The sequence below is a fragment of the Sebastes umbrosus genome, chromosome 14 (assembly GCF_015220745.1).
Source record: "Sebastes umbrosus isolate fSebUmb1 chromosome 14, fSebUmb1.pri, whole genome shotgun sequence".
Lineage (NCBI taxonomy): Eukaryota > Metazoa > Chordata > Actinopteri > Perciformes > Sebastidae > Sebastes > Sebastes umbrosus.
The window spans coordinates 786,527-807,885 of record NC_051282.1 but is presented as its reverse complement, the minus strand read 5'-3'; the positions used below and the strand labels follow the sequence as shown (position 1 = coordinate 807,885).

Below are 21,359 nucleotides of genomic sequence, written 5' to 3'. Positions count from 1 at the left end.
ACCGAAAAATGCAGAAATCTCCGAATGTCAAAGGTTTTTGATCCCAAATCACAGCATGACTCTTTCTATGGTGTTCCTCAAGGTCTTGGTGTCTTAATGTGGTATTTTGGAGGGATTATTGGTCATTTTGATCAATTCTCCAGTGGTAAAAAATGGTTAAATTTAGCACCAAATCTGTGGAACAAATGGTTTCAACCCAGAAACAACTTATGAGACATAATAGAGCATGGGGATGACATCACAAAGTTCTATCATAATGTTCTAAACCCTTATACACTTCCACAATTTATTTTAAAATTAATTAATTAATTAATTAATTAATTAATTAATTAATTATGTTTTATTTCTTATTAATAACTAGAACAACTTGACACACAGTGCATCTCAATTTAATCTCAAGGTTCCAGCTTTCAGATGATGTACACCACTTCTATGTGACATCTACTGTTGATCTGCTATCTCCACCTAAAGATCCCCTGGACCCCCCTAAAGACCCCCTGGATCCCCCTAAACACCCCCTGGACCCCCCTAAAGACCCCCTGGACCCCCTAAAGACCTCCTGGACCCCCCTAAAGACCCTCTGTACCCCCCTAAAGACCTCTTGGACCCCCCTAAAGACCCCTGGACCCCCCCTAAAGACCTCTTGGACCCCCCTAAAGACCCCCTGAACCCCCCTAAAAAAGAGTGAAACGGGTCTATAGTGGGTATCAGAGGGTTAATGAGGCCGACTTGTTGTAACAATCTTCAGCATGGTTCTGTCGTTTAACACAAGAGAAACAAAGTGGCCACTTTAGAAGAGAAATCAAGTAAAGAAAAGAGACTTTTGGAGGAAACATCATCTTAAATGAACTCAGAGAGTATTTTGACTTTTGAATACATGTTGCTGATCATACTTCATTCTACTTTCATTTCTAATCCAGGACTTTTCCTTGTAATTGAGTGTCTTTGCATTGGGGGAATATAATGTGACATGTCTGTTTATGGTGTAAAGTTGGAATATTTATTTCTTACAGTTTCTTTCCGTCCATGTGACGTCTGTGGTCTGTTTTTGCTGACAAAGAAGGAAATGAAAGTGGCAGCAGCACACTTCTCTTATTGCTCTTTAGGGAACTTCCTGTCAGTATACTGTACACCACAGAGGAGAAGAAACTCCCAGATACTCGGGCTGACAAAGTAAGTCTCATGTGAATTTGATTTTTTTACTCTTTTATTGATCCTTACCATCTTCTATCCTTTACCTTTCTAGTTTACCGTGTTGAATATATTTAGTTTCTTCTATTCCTGTCATTATTTGTTATGTTTAATAGTCCAGTTTCTTTTTATTTATTTTATGCATTTACGTAAAACACTTTTTTGCTGTAACTGTTAATTTAAAAGTGCTATAACCTGAAAAATACATCAATCAATCAATCAAACTTTATTTATATAGCACCTTTCAAACAAGTCAAATGCCATTCAAAGTGCTGGGCAGACGACTTAGAGGATTTAGAGACTAATGCACAAAACAACCAAGATAAAAGTTCACTGAATAAGAAAGCAATAAGAGATGGGTATTTAAGATAATAAAATAAAAATAAAATACAAGGAAATAAAAATAACAATAAAATAAATAAATAAAAATGATGAAACTACACAAAATAAGCAAGTTGTATTAAAATAATGAAATTTTAATCAAATAAAATAGAATAAAAGAGATACTTTACATGTGCTTTGTGGCTGTATTGGTTGAAAATATGAATATCCTAACATTAGTTGGTGTTAATGAGCTTAGTTTAGTTCATAGTTATCACTCTGTATTTGAATTTGAGGCAAGGCAGGGCAACTTTATTTAAAGCATTAAAATACACATTATAAAAGATAAGATGAGATAAATGTAACAATAAAATGAAATAGAATACATAGATTGCATAACATACATAAGATTGGTAATAAAACCCAGTGATTAAAAGAATAAAATAAAATCAATAATAATAATAATAGTAATAATTATAATAATCAGCCTACTCTGTTATTTTCTAATATTCTTTTTTAGTATTTCGCCTCGAGTGCAGCCTTGAGAGCAACCCAGATTTCTCCACCTCTGTGCAGAACATTTCTCCACTGCTGAGCTCCCTGTAGTTAATGTGCACCACCTAGTGGACACCTGGTAGAACCCACAGACTGGCCACTTCCCCAAAGACACCCTAGTTCAGGGCTCTCCAACCTGCGGCTCTGGAGCCCCTCTCCAGTGGCTTCGACAAAAAATGATATAGAAATGAATAATGATTATTTTTTAACATTCATTAATCATTGTTGTAGGCCTAAAGTGATTCTTACATTCTCCAATTGCAAAAATGTGTAGCCTATACATACTCGGGATGTACTGATACCAACACTGGATCAGATATCAGGCCGATACTGACTCAAACAGCTGGATCGGTTATCGGTGACAATGGGCCGATCCATTAAATTCACTTCTATGTTTATATACTATACACATTATATAGTGGAATTATAATTCCTGTTTAAGTTTTTATCAGTTTGTTGCTGCATTGAAAAGGTTTACACCTGAATAGTAATTCCTGTTCATTTTGAAGATTCTTTTGCCAAGTTGTTGGTGTACGAGTTATTAATTTAATACTAAATAATACTTCAACAAATTTATGCTATGTTATCATATATTTATGTGTTACATTTTGTTTTACAAAGTTATGAAACCAATTTTTAAGTCCAGTCGGATGTTTCCTTCCACATAACAGAATGATCCCAGTCACGTTCACACAATGAGGCCTACAGCTGATTAATGAAACATTGTCAGATCGTACATCCTTAGCCTCTACACTGAATAATAAAATCAGTTTTAACATTTCAGTCAACTAAACAGTGTGTCATAGCCTACGTACGTCTCCGGTCCGCCACTTATCCTCTCATTTTGCTGATCCTCAACAGTGTTGGCTAGTCTTTAGTTTCCCTAGCTACAGCAGGTTTCCAAATAAATAAATAAAAAAGTCTCAGAGGAAAATGGAGAATTTAATAGTGCATGGACATATTTCTTTGCTTTCTGCGGCAAGAAATTAGCAAACAACAAAAAAAGTAATTGAAAGACGTTTCCAGAACAAACACACTGGAAGCTCCTGCTGAGAAGAGCTTCCAGCCAAATGTCTTCAAGACCATTCTTCAGTGTCCCGCCTCTCGTTGGCACCTGGGTCCTCACTGCATTAGACTTAGTAGGTGGTGTTACCTCCAGACAGATTGTTTTGATCTATTTTTTGGCCAAAAATGTCTCTTAGTAATAAAAGTAAAGATTGCTGACCCCTGCACTAGTTTCAGGTCATACTGAGGCTTGGACTGTTTGACAGTGATGTTGGGGGAATGTGTGTGTTAGCAGCCTCAGGTCAAATATTTGAATGAACCCAACAACAAACAGAGTGTGCACTCTTTCTCTTTTCCCACAACAGATGTGTAAGTTGCCCTTGGGCCTCAATTAAGACAATTAGGGTTGATAAAAAAAAAACAATTCTTCTAAATTCTAAGAGAAAGAAATGAACAGTATTTTGTATTCTAAGACAAAACCATACAACAGGGAACTGGTTTATGTATTCCTTATAATGAATACCTCAGTAGTAGGTGGTTTCTGAGCCGAATTTACTGAACTGAACAAAACAGCTTAAAGTAGAAAGAGTCTAAACTGGACTGAAGACGGTTGTAAGCAGCGCCTTAATGTCACAGCATCATGAACAGTTCTGCTATCTCTTACTGATGTGGAGACCATAGAGCAGTGGTTCTCAAACTATGGCACGTGTACCACGGGTGGTACGCGTGCTCCCTCTAGTGGTATGCTGAGGAATCTCTGAAATATAAAAAAAAAAATGAAATAAAATGAATTTAAAAACATATAATACTATCAAAATACTACTACAGATGAAAATACCTTAACCATGAGATCATTGAAATGGGATTTAAAATCAGTTTTGGCTTTGCTGTAATATTTTTTATTTTGAAACAAAAAAACGTATATGCAAGCGCTGCTACCCCGCCACGTAGCAGCTATGTAGTCGGGTAGTAGTGTGTGCAAACATCCACCATTACTTACAAGTTAAACTGTGATGACAGTTTAGCTTGTAACTGAACTAAAATGATGAAGGGTTCAAAAACACTGCAAACGGGAACTATTATTATGGTTTTATGGAAGAGTTTAAGTGCCAGTTCTAGTGCTCCCTCTTAGTGTGTTATATACTGTAGTAGCTTTTTGTGCATATAAAAGGTCTGCAGTTACAAAGCCCAACGTCCAGGCCAAAGAAGTTTCCCCACAGAAACACTGATTCTAAACTGCCTGAAACACCTCGCTTGAAGTCCTGCCTTTTCTTCTGTGACGTGGTGATGTCACCAAGTAACGCATATGCAAAATACCTGACTTGCAGCTTGTTTGGCTTGCCCTGAAACAAAGCTAGAGCTGGAGCAGAGTTTGGTTCGGTTGACCAGTCACAGCAGTGGGCCAGCTGACCAATCAGAACAGACAGGGAGCAGACTGGGCTTTTCGTGGAGCAGACCATGGATGTATAAACAGAACTGGATCCAGCATTGGCCTCGTTCATTCCTATGAAAGTTGCTCAGTGAAGCATGAAGAAAAATGGCTCAACTTCTGTCTGGAAAAGTACCTGGATCTTGGGCAGATGGGACATGCGCAGTAGCGTCCGCTCGGTCACATGACTCGGTCACATGACTCGGTCACGGGGTCCCAACGTCACGCCATCGTCACGGCTTGCGTTCCAGCCTCGGTCTGGGTCTCATTCACATGAACGGAAGAAAGGAAATAACTCTGGATTCAGCTATTAGTGCGTTTTACAACTTTTAAAACTAAATTAAAAAAAAAAAATGGCTATTAGAGTGTTCGTACTGGGGAGTTGATTCACCTAAAAAAAAATGATCCTCTGAGTTACAAACGTCTCTTTCCCAATGTAAGTCTATGGGAAAATGTATTTTTGGGCCCAATGGCATCACGTGACGGACATGGAAGTTGTAGTATCGCCGTTTGGCCGCTATGAAAGTTGGGATCGACGACCGGCGCACTTCCTGGAGTCTTGGGGCAGACAGAAGGGGAAAAGAGGTGCTGCATAATAAGTATGTTTTCATTAGTGTATAATCACCTGATAGTAAGAGTCGTTGTGTTTTCGTTACCTTAGAATGAGTCCTTCATATCTCCATAGGGAGCAGGTCCTCTCCACGGAGTCCTCCATATCTCTACAGGAGCCCAGAACGGACAAACCAACCTCTGTTAACTTTTCCTGCTTGGGCCGGAGTCGATAACGTTACTCGCTCCCGTCGCCGCCACTCTCTCTCTTTCTCTCTCTCTCTCTCTTGCTTCACCACTCACTTCCCATGTACACACACACTCTATAAGCACCGGCTCTGCTCCACATGGTTCTAGAGAGGAACATTCACGTTTTCTGGTCGGCCAGCGTAGCTCTCCAACACGCTTGGCACACAGTAGACGCTTCAGCTGGTTGCATCTCCTAACCTCACAGATACCACCAGATCCTACATACTGGACCTTTAAATCAGAGAAGTGATTTGAAACTTCCATGTTATATACAGAACTGTATATCATAGAAAGAAATCAAGCTAATATTATATGTACAAAACACGCAAATGCAACACAAACAGCCACTGGTTAATTATCAAGCAAGAATCAGTTATGGTCAACATTATGGTATACAAGCAGGGTCTGAAATTAGCATCTGCCAAATGCGGGTAAATTGTTGGCAGTGGCGGGTGAAATCATCAGGACATCCGCCACTTTGGCAGGCAGGGAAAATGATGGAATAGAGAACCGTAGTTGTCCAATTCCTTGGCATTTCATGCCTCCGTGTCTATTGATTTCTCTTATTGATACTTTCTAACAGTTACGCTGCAGAATGACGCGTACGCATGCTGTATCATCTTTCAGTTTGTTTTGGACCGGCGACACGGCGGAGAGAAAAAAGCACTCTGTAAGCGTGGTGCTACTAAACCTGAGAGGATGCACCCTATTATTTCCTGATAAAGCGACACTGTGAACAACAAACCTGTGTTGAAATCAGCAGGAGGAGAATTAGTAACGTTAGCTGTTAGCAGCCATTAGCAGCTCAGTCCTGACTGGATAAATAACGGAGCTGCTTACGTTAACGGAGGTGCCATTTAGCTAATGTTATGAGACGTTCACTGTCTGCTCAGGAAAAATTACTATTGGGCGAAGGTAAATTACAACATTATCATGATGTGTACAAATATAATCTCGTAAAATTACGTTTTTGGCGAGAAACTTGAATAAATCCAGTTGTTTGATGGAGATGTTTTCACAGCAATATAAAATAGATATTAGAGAGAGAATTATGACCTGTTTAACTTCCTAACACTAGCTCGAAGCAGCTTGCCAAAATTGTTTTTAATCAAAGCAAATATTTAAATAATCATAATCATTTGAATTGTGTGTTTTTATGCAAATAACCACTATAGATGACGAAAACAAAGTACAGTATAGTACTGTGGACACTACCCTCCCTCCGCAGTGTAATTTGAACACTGTTATTTACCATGTATATAATGTTTTTTATGTAAAATATATCGAACATTGAATGACATCAGATCTAAAATCATATGACTTCGTTTAGCGCAGAGACTTCAAAAGTGGCAGGAAGTGGAAAAAGTTAATTTCAGACCCTGATAACAAGTATTCAGGAAATGGAAACCTACTACATTATTGCCACCAGGGGATTATTATAATTTCACATTTCATATTAAATACATTAAAACTTTTGTTGTTGTTGCCAATGAGAGATGCTTCAAAACATAGCAAACCTCTGTTTCAACATATATATATATATATATATACTGTATATATATATATATATATATATATATATTATTATAAAGAAATGTATACAGTGATGTGCATCATTTTATGCATATATACATTTACACATTAATATACCAATGTACATACACACTTTTCTAAAGAGTGTTTTATGTTATTACACTCCATCATGCAATATATATACTGTGTTTTGCATTCCACTCACAACTACCTTACTGTAATAAATCAGGCCAGTGTGTTGCTGTAAGACAGGTCCACTCAATATGGATCTGTGTGAGGAGAAAGAGGACGATGTCCAACCTTCTAAAGTCTCTCTCTCTGTGGAACATGGCAGCCAGACCAAAGCCAAGAGGTGAGATGAAGCTGTTTTCCATGTGAAAGCTGAGATATGAAATCATTAAACCTCACTATTAATCACAGTAAAAATGTATCTGTGTTTTCTGCTAAAGCCCAGTCCAGCAGGAGAGACCAGACTCCCCTGTACCCAGCGGGGTGTCTATGAAGAGCGACCACTCCATTGCCGAACCCTTAACCTTTAGAGACAGAAATCCCTCTACAGAGCAGAGGTGAAAATGTCTTAAATATTAAAAACACTAGGTAACAATCAAAACAAGATATTTTAATAGTGATCCTTTCTGTATTTCTATCAGAGTCCAGCAGGAGAGACCAGACTCCCCTGTACCCAGTGGGGTGTCTATGAAGAGCGACCACTCCATTGCCGAACCCTTAACCTTTAGAGATGGAAATCACTCTACAGAGCAGAGGTGAAAATGTCTTAAATACATGATTAAAAACACTAAGTAAAACCATCAAAATTAAAGCTGCAAGCAGCATTGAACGTTTTGCACACATCGGGGGTACCCGCTGCCGTTCATTTCCATGAAAGTCAGACACTGCACGCAACAGTTAGAGGGTATTTTCTGTGTGGAGCGCATGGCTTTGCAAATGACCTATTGAGAACTTAAGGGGCATCCTTAAAAGGCACTTTTATGAGGGTGGGTGGCAGTATACAACTATTTCATGTTGCCATTACGTGGCGCTATCACCATAGCTCAATAATGGAATGTATAAGTCTTCAGGCCAAGACTCTTATTAAACATGTCAGGATGTGTCTACCAAATTTCATGAATATAGGATTAACTTTGTCCAAACTATGGCCTTCCACACATTAGACGGCGCTATGGAGCCCGATGGAGACACCCGAGCCAAATCACTACAGAACATTGCAATTTTCGCCAATTCTGATGCGTATTCCAATTTTCGTGCATCCTTAGTGTGCCTCAAAAATGTGATCTCACAGCGGAAAAATAATCTTAGCAAAAACAATAGGTTTCCTTGCACTTCGTACCGGAGACACTGTTGGGTCCCTGGTACGAAGTGCTCGGGCCCTAACAACACATTTTAAATGGTGATCCTTTCTATATTTCTATCAGAGTCCAGCAGGAGAGACCAGACTCCCCTGTACCCAGCGGGGTGTCTATGAAGAGCGACCACTCCATTGCCGAACCCTTAACCTTTAGAGATGGAAATCACTATACAGAACAGAGGTGAAAATGTCTTAAATACATGATTAAAAACACTAAGTAACACAATAAAAAAAAGAGTCCAGCAGGAGAGACCAGACTCCCCTGTACCCAACTATGTATCTATTAGAAGTGACAACTCTATGAAGCCTTCGAACAGGGGCACCACTCTACCGGACAAAGGTGAGTGTTGTCACACTCAGTTGACTTAATTTGGCAGCTAAGTTTCACCTTCAGAAACATCAAATTCAAATCTCAGAGCAGCATTTCTACTGGAGTTCACCTCGGTTGAGTCCGAAATTCACCAAAACAGTAAGTGAGATGTTTTAGTATGTACGAAACCTTAGTATGAAACCAATAGTACGCAAATTGCATACTATTTCCAGTAAAATACTAAAATATGCAAACGCTGGACACTACGGCGTCATAAATATCCCACAATGCAATGCGGTAGTGACGTTGAGGGACAGCTCTGTAACGTCAATAACGTTTCGATTTAAGAGTAAGTATAAGATTTCTTTCACATTTGTTAAATTAGTTCAGACTTTGATTTCCACAAACCGTCATTTTGGTCACATGAGGTTGGCACGGGTTACCATGGTTACATGTCTCCAACCGGCAAGGAGGCTTTCAGGAAGTGACGACGTAAATTACTACTCAATGCATCTGAAAAGATACATACTACTGTTTATATTTAGTGCACATATTGGTTATGTAGTGTTTAGTATGCGATTTGGGACTCGTGTTTAGTTCACCTCATCATAGCGTGTGCGTGTGTGCCACATTTGAAGACACTTCTTTTGCATACAGTTTTGTTGGGTAAATGATAGGATGATAGGAGTGTGTTTTCTCCATAGAGTCCACCAGGAGAGGTCCGAGGTTACCATCAGTCACTCTGACCATGAGCACAATGAAGCAGATCTGGCCTCCATATTTATGGTGTGTACATTGTCTAAATAATTGAAAAATAATCATTATTACCTTCATGCAACACTTTTCATATCAATGCATTTTTAATTCATGACAGATAGACATTAAGTCTTGTTTCACACAGGCTTGACCACATCTCTGCTATGAAGATGCTGCAGGGCAAAAGTAAAAAATTCCGGGTTAGCAATCAAGAAAAAAAACAAAACATCAAATGGAAAATGACTCCAATATTGATCCAAAAATATGAATTGAGCATTTGCCAGCCCTGTTTCCTAAAAATTATGTTCCCATACAACAGAACTGCATTACGTTTCAGATTACATTTGTTTTTGACATATCATAAGTACGATTGTAATCGTGGAAGTCCGCATCAGGAGGAGGCTGGGGTGCTGGATGGGTCAAGCAAACACAGGACTTCCTCCCAGGAGACTGCTGATTGTGAAACGAAAAGTCAACGTTCACTTATTTTAATTTACGTCCATAGCTTAATAACATTTTAAGCCAAACTGTGATGTTTAGTTTTGTTGCCTAAACCTAACCAAGTAGTTTATTGGTTTGTTTAAATTTATGATGTTGAACCTCTTGTTTATTAAAACTGTTTAAAACTGTAACTGTAATCTGGAAAAAAATATGTTTCCCTCGAAATGTAATCGAGAATGCAGTTTAGTTTTATGGGAACATAATTTTGCAGGAGAAAGGGTTAACATTTGCTCAATTCCCTCCCCTAACAGGAATTGTCCAATCACAGTATTAGGAATGACAGGCCTCTCCGGTTTTGGACTCCTTAGAATGCTGAAACAGTACGGGCTTTCATTAGAGCAATATATAAGGAGCAGATTGAAGGGTGTAGAGTGTTTGTAGGTTTTTTTATGACCTTTCCAAAACCAAAGCTTCTGGAATTTCCAAGAGCTCAACAACAAGCTGAAAACATTACATGTGATATATACACTGATCAGCCATAACATTAAGACCACTGACAGGTGAAGTGAATAACATTGATTATTTCGTTACAATGGCACCTGACAGTGGGGGGGATATATTAGACAGCAAGTGAACATTTTGAACTTTGAACTTTGTGTTGGAAGCAGAAAAAATGGTCCAACGTAAGGATGTGAGTGACTTTGACAAGGGCCAGATAGTGCTGTCTAGATGACTGGGTCAGAGCATCTCCAGAACTGCAGCTCTTTCGGGATGTTCCCGGTCTGCAGTGGTCAGGACCTACAAAAAGTGGTCCAAGGAAGGAAAACCGGTGAACCGGCGACAGGGTCAGACCCGAGGCTCATTGACGTGGGGAGCGAAGGCTGGCCCGTGTTGTCTGATCCAATAGAAGAGCTACTGGAGCTCAAACTGCTGAAAAAGTTAATGTTGGTTCTGATAGAAAGGTGTAGGAACACACAGTGCATCGCAGTGTGTTGTGTATGGGGCTGCGTAGCCGCAGACCGGTCAGGGTACCCGTGAGGTTCCACGGAGGCCCCACCTCGCAACTTCCAGGACTTAAAGGATGTGCTACTGACGGCTTGGTACCAGATACCACAGCAGACCTTCAGAGGTCTAGAGGAGTCCATGCCTCCACGGGTCAGGGGTGTTTTGGTGGCAAAAGGGGGACCTACTCTATATTAGGCAGGTGGTCATAATGTTATGGCTGATCGGTGTATGTCAGACATATAATGGCCTTTTAAAGTTGATATGGCAAACATATTGCCTGTTTACACATCAAGCCGACTCAGAGTAACCTGAGCATTAATTCCAAATCTGAGTGTTTCTGGCGGCCTGACAAATAAAAGTCCCTTCTAGCTCTGCAAATATCAGGGGTTTAGATGACTTTGGATCCTTATTTTGTCTCATAAATTCCACATGAAAATTAATATTTTACATATTATTTCAGCTTCTGGAGGAAAACATCATCACTTTTGTGAAGACTGAGCTGAAGAAGTTCCAGGGAGTTCTTAGTCCAGATTACCGAGAGTGCTCAGAGAGGCAGAGGAAGGATGAGGAGGTGGTGGATGGTAAAGAGGAAGAACAGAGGAAGAGCAGCCGATGGGCCCTTCTGAAGATCACACTGCACTTCTTGAGGAGAATGAAGCAGGACGAGCTGGCTGACTCTCTGCAGAGCAGTACGTTTTTGTACAGGTTTAAAATGATAGAACGGGAAAATGGTCGCAAAATGTGACGACCCTACAGGGTTGGTCAAGATTTTTATTTAAAAATATGATGATATCATAAATAATGAGCACAATCTCAATGGATAATCATGTAAAATGGTTGAGCACAGTGGTGTGCACTAAGAGTAAAAAATCATCCCCAGTTGTATATGTAACCAAAGATCTATGTCCAACACGGGTGAGCTGAATCCCAGAGTTAGTTCATGCTGGGTTTTTTTGCCCCAAAATGACTATAATGCTCATACAGTTTAATTTGTTGTTTCTCTGTGTAGGAACTGTTAGTGAAGTGTCGCAAAAACTCAAAAGTAACCTGAAAGAGAAGTTCCAGTGTTTGTTTGAGGGAATCGCTAAAGCAGGAAACCCCACACTCCTGAATGACATCTACACAGAGCTCTACATCACAGAGGGAGGAAGTGGAGAGGTCAATGACGAACATGAGATCAGACAGATTGAAACAGCATTCAGGAAACCATCAGGACCAGAAACTATGATCAAATGTAAAGACATCTTCCAACCATTACCTGGCAGAGATCCTCAACCAATCAGAACAGTGCTGACAAAGGGAGTGGCTGGCATCGGGAAAACAGTCCTAACACATAAGTTCACTCTGGACTGGGCTGAAGACAAAGCCAACCAGGACATTCAGTTCACATTCCCATTCACTTTCAGAGAGCTGAATGTGCTGAAAGAGAAGAAGTACAGTTTGGTGGAACTTGTTCATCACTTCTTTACTGAAACCAAAGAAGCAGGAATCTGCAGGTTTGAAGAGTTCCAGGTTGTGTTCATCTTTGACGGTCTGGATGAATGTCGACTTCCTCTGGACTTCCACAACAACGAGATCCTGACTGATGTAACAGAGTCCACCTCAGTGGATGTGCTGCTGACAAACCTCATCAGGGGGAAACTGCTTCCCTCTGCTCGCCTCTGGATAACCACACGACCTGCAGCAGCCAATCAGATCCCTCCTGAGTGTGTTGACATGGTGACAGAGGTCAGAGGGTTCACCAACCCACAGAAGGAGGAGTACTTCAGGAAGAGATTCAGAGAGGAGGAGCAGGCCGGCAGAATCATCTCCCACATCAAGACATCACAAAGCCTCCACATCATGTGCCACATCCCGGTCTTCTGCTGGATCTCTGCTTCAGTTCTAGACCATGTGTTGAGAGCAGGTGAGAATAGGGAGTTACCCAAGACCCTGACTGAGATGTACATCCACTTCCTGGTAGTTCAGTCCAAAGTAGGGAATGTCAAGTATCGTGGAGGAGCTGAGACAGATCCACTCTGGAAGACCGAGACCAGCAAGATCATCATGTCTCTGGGAAAACTGGCTTTTGAGCAGCTGCAGAAAGGCAACCTGATCTTCTATGAGTCCGACCTGACAGAGTGTGGAATCGATATCAGAGCAGCCTCAGTCTACTCAGGAGTGTTCACACAGATCTTTAAAGAGGAGAGAGGACTGTACCAGGACAAGGTGTTCTCCTTTGTCCATCTCAGTATTCAGGAGTTTCTAGCTGCTCTGTATGTCTTTGTGACATTCATCAACACTGGTGTCAACCTGCTGTCAGAACAGCAATCAGCATCCTGCTGGTCTCCATTGTGGGACAAATCAAAGGTAAATCCGCTCTACCAAAGTGCTGTAGACAAGACCATACAGAGTCCAAATGGACATCTGGACTTGTTTCTTCGCTTCCTCCTGGGTTTCTCACTGGAGGCCAACCAGACCCTTTTGCAAAAACTGATGACACCCTCAAGAGGCAGTTTACAGAACTATCAGGAAACAGTCAAATACATCAAGAAGAAGATCAGGAGGAATCCATGTCCAGAGAGGTGCATCAACTTGTTCCACTGTCTGAATGAGCTCAATGACCATTCTCTAGTGGGGGAGATACAGCAGTACCTGAGTTCAGGAAGTCTCTCCACAGACAAACTCTCTCCGGCTCAGTGGTCAGCTCTGGTCTTCATCTTACTGTCATCAGAAAAAGACCTGGACGTGTTTGACTTGAGGAAGTACTCTGCTTCAGAGGAAGGTCTCCTGAGGCTGTTGCCCGTGGTCAAATCTTCGAGAATATCCTGGTAGGTACACTGATAAATGGGCAGACATACTATATTTAATGTAATATTTTTTTCTTGTGATAAAATACTAGCATTTTCAAAGTTTTCAGCAAGTTTTCTGTCACTAATGCTGCTTTAGCCTGAGAGACTGTAAGCTGTCAGAGAGAAGCTGTGAAGCTCTGGCCCATGTTCTTGAATCCAAGTCCTCCCATCTGAAAGAGCTGGACCTGAGTAACAATGACCTGCAGGATTCAGGAGTGAAGCTGCTGTCTGTTGGACTGCGGAGTCCACACTGTAGACTAGAAACTCTACGGTCAGTAGTCATGAATGATTTCGATACATGATTAGTAAAGCAGATCTTTTGAGCAAGTGTTTAGGTATTCACAGTTTTGCCTTTTCACAGATGTGTTTGACTCAGTATCACTAGGAATTTAATTCTTATTGGACAATTATACTTGTCTGATGATGTTGGTTGGTTCGTTTGAGTTCATATACAATTAATTTAAAGAATCTATTTTTTGTTGCCAGGGGTCAAAGCCTTCAGTAAACATTTGAGGATATGTAACTCGACAAGTTAATTATATCGTCACATTGTTTCTAAAAAAGAGATTAAAGAAGTGTTGTGTACTTCCTGTGACTGATTTGTGTTTTCCTCATCAGGTTGAGAGGCTGTAACTTGTCAGAGAAAAGCTCTGAAGCTCTGGCCTCAATCAGCTCGCAGTCTTCCAGTCTGAGAGAGCTGGACCTGAGTAACAACGACCTGCAGGATTCAGGAGTGAAGCTGCTGTCTGCTGGGCTGGCGAGTCCTCAATGTAGACTGAAAACTCTATGGTCAGTAGTCACAAACTAATTCAATACATGATCAATAAAGCAGATCTTTGGGTCAACTGTATTGGCATCCACAGTTTTGCCTTTTCATAGATGTGGTTTGACTCAACCCGCTACCAATAGGAACTAGAGAAAGTGAATGCTGGATGCTGAAAAGCTGAGGCTACACTGAATTGCTTGCTTAAATATGACAGAACAAGTAGTAGGAATAGTTGTAAAATTGATAATGGATTAATTTGTATGAATTTGTATGTCATTGAAAAGTTGAATAATACCAATAATGTATGAAAGATGTGAAATATCTTAAGGTTTGGATGGAGTATGAATCAGTAGATGAGATTTTGAAAATGCGTGAAAAAGCAGCTGATGCAGTATGAATAGTTGGGGAAAGGATGAAGGATGCAAAATATAGAGTGAGCAATGAAAGAATGGTTCAAATGGGAGTTTTAGAGCAAGATTTAAGAGTTTAAGTGTCCTGAGAAGGAGTTGAGATGTTCTTTAATTGTCTTCGTTGAAATAAGGATAAAACATCAGCTGAAGTCTAAGAACTGACAAGAGTTGTAATATAAGCAATATTATTTTGAAAAACTAAGTCCATTTGTAGTTTCCTAAGATACAGTGAATGTTAAGGGCTTTTATTTTGAAAAACAAGCCTCAACCTGAGCTATCTGTTAAGATGCATATATTACTCTATGGGGGGGGGGACAGAATCTGACTGTCTGATGTTCATCGGGAGGTTATTCGATAAGAAGGTGGTATGATAGTAAAAGGCCCTTTGGCCTGCTGGCTGGAGTCCTATATTCTGAGAGCAGAGAGTCCTGATTGGAGTATAAGGTAAGAAGGGGTGGTCGCATCTGACATTGATTGGCAGCCAATGAAGGGAAGCTAAAACTGGTGTAATATTCCCTTTTCACAGTGATAGAGAGAGGGGAAACAGTGAGCAGAAGGTCTGCAGTGGAGTTGTCTTTGCTAGATTTGTGTTGCTCAACAATGTCTACCGGCATTGGAAACTTGTAGAGAAAAACCATAAGCAGCCGAAGCTGACTAGTCACAGTTATTGTGGGCTCCACATGGTACTGTATCTCCATAGCCACAACCAACCCAACGTAGAGTTACAGTTTTGAGGTGCTGCACTTCAGCTATGGTGTTGGCTACGCGGCTACATCCATAGGCTGCAGAGCTACTTTGTAATCCAGCTGTAAATCCAAGTTTTTGCTGCATTTTTCAATGATCCAGTGATTGGTTTTCTAGTTTTTAATGAGCATTACAGCCTCAAGGGACCGCTATTATGGTCAGAGACCTTTGGTGTTGTTACAGTATTCATTTCTTTGACATATTGAGATCTGAATTGTCAAAAGGGATGTATACAATTCATAGGACATATTGATTGGAGAATTAAAAATGCTAATTTGATCACCAAGTCAGTTGTTTTTATTGTTGAACATTTGTCCATTAACAGTATAGCATATTATCACAACTAACTGAAGATATAGGCCACTAGTTAGAAAATATTTCATGTTACACATGTGTGTATATGTCTATTATACAGCGGGTAAAATAAGTATTGAACACGTCACCATTTTTCTCAGTTAATATATTTCCAAAGGTGCTATTAACATGTAATTTTCATCAGATGTTGGTAACAACCCAAGTTATCTATACATACAAAGAAACCAAAACAAATACGTTCAGAAATGAAGTTATGTGTAATAATGTGAAATGACACAGGGAAAAAGTATTGAACACGCTTACTGATATTTATTTAATACTTTGTACAAAAGCCTTTGTTGGTAATGACAGCTTCAAGGCGCCTCCTGTATGGAGAAACTAGTCGTATGCATTGCTCAGGGGTGATTTGGGCCCATTCTTCCACACAAACAGTCTTCAAATCTTGAAGGTTCCGTGGGCCTCTTCTATGAACTCTGATCTTCAGTTCTTTCCATAGATTTTCAATTGGATTCAAGTCAGGTGATTGGCTGGGCCATTCTAGCAGCTTTATTTTCTTTCTCTGAAACCAATTGAGAGTTTCCTTGGCTGTGTGTTTGGGATCATTGTCTTGCTGAAATGTCCACCCTCGTTTCATCTTCATCATCCTGGTAGATGGCAGCAGATTTTTATCAAGAATGTCTCGGTACATTTTTCCATTCATCCGTCCTTCAATTATGTGAAGTTTGCCAGTACCGGATGCTGAAAAGCAGCCCCACATCATGATGTTCCCACCTCCAAACTTCACTGTTGGTATGGTGTTTTTAGGGTGATGTGCAGTGCCATTTGTCCTCCAAACATGGTGTGTATTATGGCATCCAAAGAGTTCAATTTTGCTCTCATCTGACCAGACTATATTCTCCCAGTATTTCACAGGCTTGTCCAAATGTTGTGCAGCAAACTTTAAACGAGCTTCGACATGCTTTTTCTTCAGCAATGGAGTCTTGCGTGGTGAGCGTGCATACAGGCCATGGCGGTTGAGTGCATTACTTATTGATTTCTTTGAAACAATTGTACCTGCTAATTCCAGGTCTTTCTGAAGCCCTCCACAAGTGGTCCTTGGCTCTTGGACAACTCTTCTGATAATTCTTTTCACTCCTCTGTCAGAAATCTTGCGAGGAGCACCTGGTCGTGGCCAATTTATGGTGAAATGATGTTCTTTCCACATCCGGATTATGGCCCCAACAGTGCTCACTGGAACATTCAGAAGTTTAGAAATGCGTCTGTAACCAATGCCATCAGTATGTTTTGCAACAATAAGGTTGCGAAGGTCTTGAGAGAGCTCTTTGCTCAACTTACACATCATGAGATGTTTCTTGTGTGACACCTTGGTAGTGACACACCTTTTTATAGGCCATCAGTTGGGCCTGAACCAGCTGATATTAATTTGCACTGACAAGGGGCCGGATTGCTTTCTAATTACTGATAGATTTCAGCTGTTGTCTTGGCTTTCCATGCCTTTTTGCACCTCCTTTTCTTCATGTGTTCAATACTTTTTCCCTGTGTCATTTCACATTATTACACATAACTTAATTTCTGAATTAATTTGTTTTGGTTTCTTTGTATGTATGTTGTTAACAACATCTGGTGAAAATTTCATGTCAATAGCACCTTTGGAAATATATTTACTGAGAAAAATGGTGACGTGTTCAATACTTATTTTACCCGCTGTACATATATGTATAGGTTGTCAGGCTGTCAGGTCACAGAAGAAGGCTGTGCCTCTCTGGCCTCAGCTCTGAGCATCAACCCCTCCCATCTGAGAGAGCTGGACCTGAGCTACAATCATCCAGGAGACTCAGGGGTCAGGCTGCTCTCTGTTGGACTGGAGGATCCACACTGGAGACTGGACACTCTCCTGTAGGTTTCATTACTGTACAATTACAGCTCATTCCCAGTGTGTGGATTTGTCTATCTGTATTTTTTCCCATTATTTCTTGTGTCCCTTCTGCTTCAGTGTTGACCATGGTGGAAGGCATCGCGTGAAACCCCTCATGTGTAAGTTGAGCTTTCCTGACATATTCTTAAAGTCATAAGTAACTAATATAGATATACAACAGCTTAGCTGCCGAGAGTTATAAACAGACCATGCTTACTAACCAATTATTCAAATGCAATACCAACAGCTGATTAGACTGTTGTCAGGCTTTTGAATAGGCATTATCAGTCACTATAAGCATCATAGATGTGGGTCAGTAGAGGCCTACTACACCCACTAGTAGATTTTAGCATCTATTCACATGGTAGATCCCCGGTATAAAAGAACACCACAGTGACCTCTAGTGACCGTAGTAATTATGACAGGAGCGAAGCAGAAGTCAGGTGCCGTATAGACAGTGTGAAACTGGTTGAAACCTTTGTGTTCATAGTTATTTTAACCTCAAACACAATGTTTTTCCCTTAACTTTATTAAGTGTATTTTTAGCTTAAACTTAAAGAAGTTGTTGTTTTTTTGCCTAAACTGAAATAAGTTGTAGTTTTATTGTCTAAACCTAAAGAAGTTGTAGTTTTGTTGTCTAAACCTAAAGTAGTTTAGTCTTGTTACCTAAACCTAAAGAAGTTGTAGTTTTGTTGCCTAAACCTAAAGAAGTTGTAATGTTGTTGCCTAAACCTAAAGTAGTTGTAGTGTTGTTGCCTAAACCTAAAGTAGTTGTAGTCTTGTGATGATTTGCCTCCATGTCTCCATTTTTTTAAACCAAAACATTATAAATGACCACATGAAAAACTAAACATGGCTTAACTTTCCATCAGATTTGAGCAAAATCAGGTAGCATAATTTGAGATATCCAGGTAAAACATATACAGCCAAAGACAACACACAAACAGAGTTAAACTTCAACTAATGAATCACCAAAGGAAACATGAATTAACCAGAACAAGTCTGTGTTGTGTGTTATTGTCCCCATCAGATGCCTGTGAACTCACGCTGGACCCAAACACAGTGAACAGGAGGCTCTCTTTGTCTGAGGACAACAGAAAGGTGACTGAGGTGAAAGAGGCTCAGCCTTACCTCGATCATCCAGAGAGGTTTCACCACTGGAAGCAGGTTCTGTGTAGAGATGGTCTGACTAGGCGCTCTTACTGGGAGGTGGAGTGGAAAGGATGGGTTAATATAGGAGTGGCATACAAAGGAATCAAAAGGAAAGGAGAACGTGATGAGTGTTGTCTTGGCGAGAACGACAAGTCTTGGGGTCTCTTCTGTTCTGTTACCGGTTACTCCGTCTGTCACAATAAGAGAACAACAGACATACGGGGCATCCACTCGTCCTGTGACGCTGGCAGAGTAGGGGTGTATGTGGACTGGGCTGCTGGTGTTCTGTCCTTCTACAGAGTCTCCTCTGACACACTGACCCACCTCCACACCTTCAACACCACATTCACTGATCCCCTCTATCCTGTACTCAGGTTTAAGTTAAGCTCTGGATCTGGTTCTTCAGTGTCTCTGTGTAAGTTTGAGGAGGAAGAACCAGCTCCAGTGTAGCGTAGAGAGAAAGACCCACACTGCTTCTGAAACTGAATACTCAATATGAAATCACACACATGCACACGTGCACAACTCAACTTACCACAGTCATAAATTCTGTGTTGGGTAACATTTTGAAAAAATTTTGACATGAGAGTGTACGGTTCAAATATCACCCTCGGACCTGTCTCTGTTTGTTTCTCTTTTATTTTATTTTTTTCATTTATCTTGCCGAATCATTGGATGCAAGATGTCAAGGTAAACATATTCACATCTGTGTTTTAATTAGATGCATTTATGTAGCAGTTACTGATATTCAAAATCAAATAATGTTTTAACAAAGCAACAGAAATTCACATGGCTTTTTACTAGGATTGTCAAAGTTAATGCCATAATAACACATTAACGCAATCGATCTTCTGGAGGTTGTAGCGACTCAGTTTAAAATCTAAAGTGAAGATACTGGTACCACATGAACCTATAAAACCTGATGAATCCATCGATACCAACCATGTCATACTAGCTCGTCATGAAGGAGGTTAAATAACGCTTCAAACTGACACTAAATGTTGGCAAGGAAAAACTGTCAAGGCCATTTTCAAAAGGGATTCCTTGACCTCTGACCTCCAGATGTGTGAATGTAAATGGGTTCTATGGGTACCCATGAGTCTCCCCTTTACAGACATGTCGACTTTATGATAATCACCTGCAGTTTGGGGCAAGTCATAGTCAAGTCAGCACACTGACACACTGACAGCTGTTGTTGCCTGTTGGGCTGCAGTTTGCCATGTTATGATTGGAGCATATTGTTTTATGCTAAATGCAGTACCTGTGAGGGTTTCTGGATCAATATCTGTCATTGTTTTGTGTTGTTAACTGATTTACAATAATAAATATATACATCAATTGCATAAAGGAGCATATTTGTCCACTCCCAAGAGTATTAAAAACTTGACAAATCTCCCTTTAAAGTACATTTAGAACGGATAAAAAAATGTGTGATTAATTTGCAATTATTTGTGATTGAATATTTCAATCGATTGACAGCACTCATTTTTTACACAACATGACATTTGTCATGGGATTCCATTCTTGATGATCTTGAAAGATTATATTTAAATATCCATTAAGTATGACTTTGGTTTCACTATGCTTCAAAACAGGGGCGGAATTTAGATTTCAAAGTCGGTGGTGGGGAGGACACGGTTATTAGTACCAGCACAAATCCTCAAAAAGGGGACGTGTCCTTGTGTCCCCCCAGTAAATTACGCCCTTATTGCTTCAAAGCTTGGTTTCAGTGACAGTGAAAACTTTCATTTTCTGAGTAGCGTTGTTGTTGAACAGTTGAACCTGGAATGTTATTATATAATGAATTTCACCATAAAATAAACCAGTAAAGAATAGAATACATCTTTCTAACTTTTAACTTTATTCTCATACTACCACTGTTTTCTCACAATATTAGGGGGGGAAAAACAGTTTACAGTCAGGAGAGGTGACTGCAGACCGGGCAGCACAGCTGGCTGCGGGCTCCGGCGAGTCCTCCTACGCCGCCTGACAGTAACAAACTCCGCAGCATCTGCAAATAAGGCTAAGCTAGAGCTATCGCTAGCAGGCATGCTATCAGGCCTGCAGCTAATGCTATCTGGAGTGCCCGTGATATCTAAGCTAAAGCTAGACACAACAAGCTGTTCTAATTGACGGACACGTCTCTCTAGCAGAGACACTCTGTCTGTAACAGCGGAACACTCAGCACAAACCATGTTAACAAGTTATCAGAGTATGAAGTATTAACGAGTTAGCAGAGTATCGTTAGCTGTGAGGTGAGAGAAGGCTAGACAGGTATGCTACGCTAGTCAGATAACAGGGCTAATATGAACAGCAGAAGCTGACGTTACCGCTAATGCTAGAATGATATGAACTAAATACAGATAGAGTAACAGAGTAGAGATAATAGATTGATGGATTAACGTTAGCACAGAGAAAAAGTGAGCAGCAAGGTACCATCTCACGGACATTTTGGGAAGTGCGTCACAGGAAACTGCGTCACAGAAGCTGGTCCCACATAGTAACAGAAAAAGTAA

At 40.4% G+C, this 21,359-nt stretch overlaps 1 protein-coding gene across 4 annotated transcripts; it reads left to right on the top strand.

Moving 5' to 3' along the window:
- Positions 1–1,148: 1,148 nt before the first annotated feature.
- Positions 1,149–19,774, top strand: LOC119502341 (NLR family CARD domain-containing protein 3-like). 4 transcript variants are annotated; one of them, XM_037793257.1, is made up of 13 exons: positions 1,149–1,173; positions 7,085–7,184; positions 7,282–7,398; positions 7,483–7,596; positions 8,266–8,379; positions 9,213–9,294; positions 11,171–11,399; positions 11,720–13,520; positions 13,639–13,812; positions 14,160–14,330; positions 17,499–17,672; positions 17,770–17,810; positions 18,722–19,774. In XM_037793257.1, the coding sequence occupies exons 2-13, from the start codon at positions 7,096–7,098 to the stop codon at positions 19,291–19,293; spliced, it is 3,678 nt and encodes a 1,225-aa protein (XP_037649185.1). In that variant the 5' UTR covers positions 1,149–1,173; positions 7,085–7,095; the 3' UTR covers positions 19,294–19,774. The 4 variants fall into 4 exon arrangements, with proteins under 4 accessions (XP_037649185.1, XP_037649183.1, XP_037649186.1 ...); XM_037793255.1 differs by having other exon boundaries at positions 1,151–1,173; positions 7,062–7,184; XM_037793256.1 differs by having other exon boundaries at positions 1,152–1,173; positions 7,081–7,184.
- Positions 19,775–21,359: the final 1,585 nt, after the last annotated feature.

Excerpts from the sequence above, each read along its gene's own strand:
- LOC119502341 (XM_037793257.1), top strand. The coding sequence starts at position 7,096 with ATGGATCTGTGTGAGGAGAAAGAGGACGATGTCCAACCTTCTAAAGTC. Across the intron at positions 7,597-8,265 it reads AATCACTCTACAGAGCAGAG|AGTCCAGCAGGAGAGACCAG; the intron begins GTGAAAATGTCT and ends TATTTCTATCAG. Across the intron at positions 11,400-11,719 it reads GGCTGACTCTCTGCAGAGCA|GAACTGTTAGTGAAGTGTCG; the intron begins GTACGTTTTTGT and ends TTCTCTGTGTAG.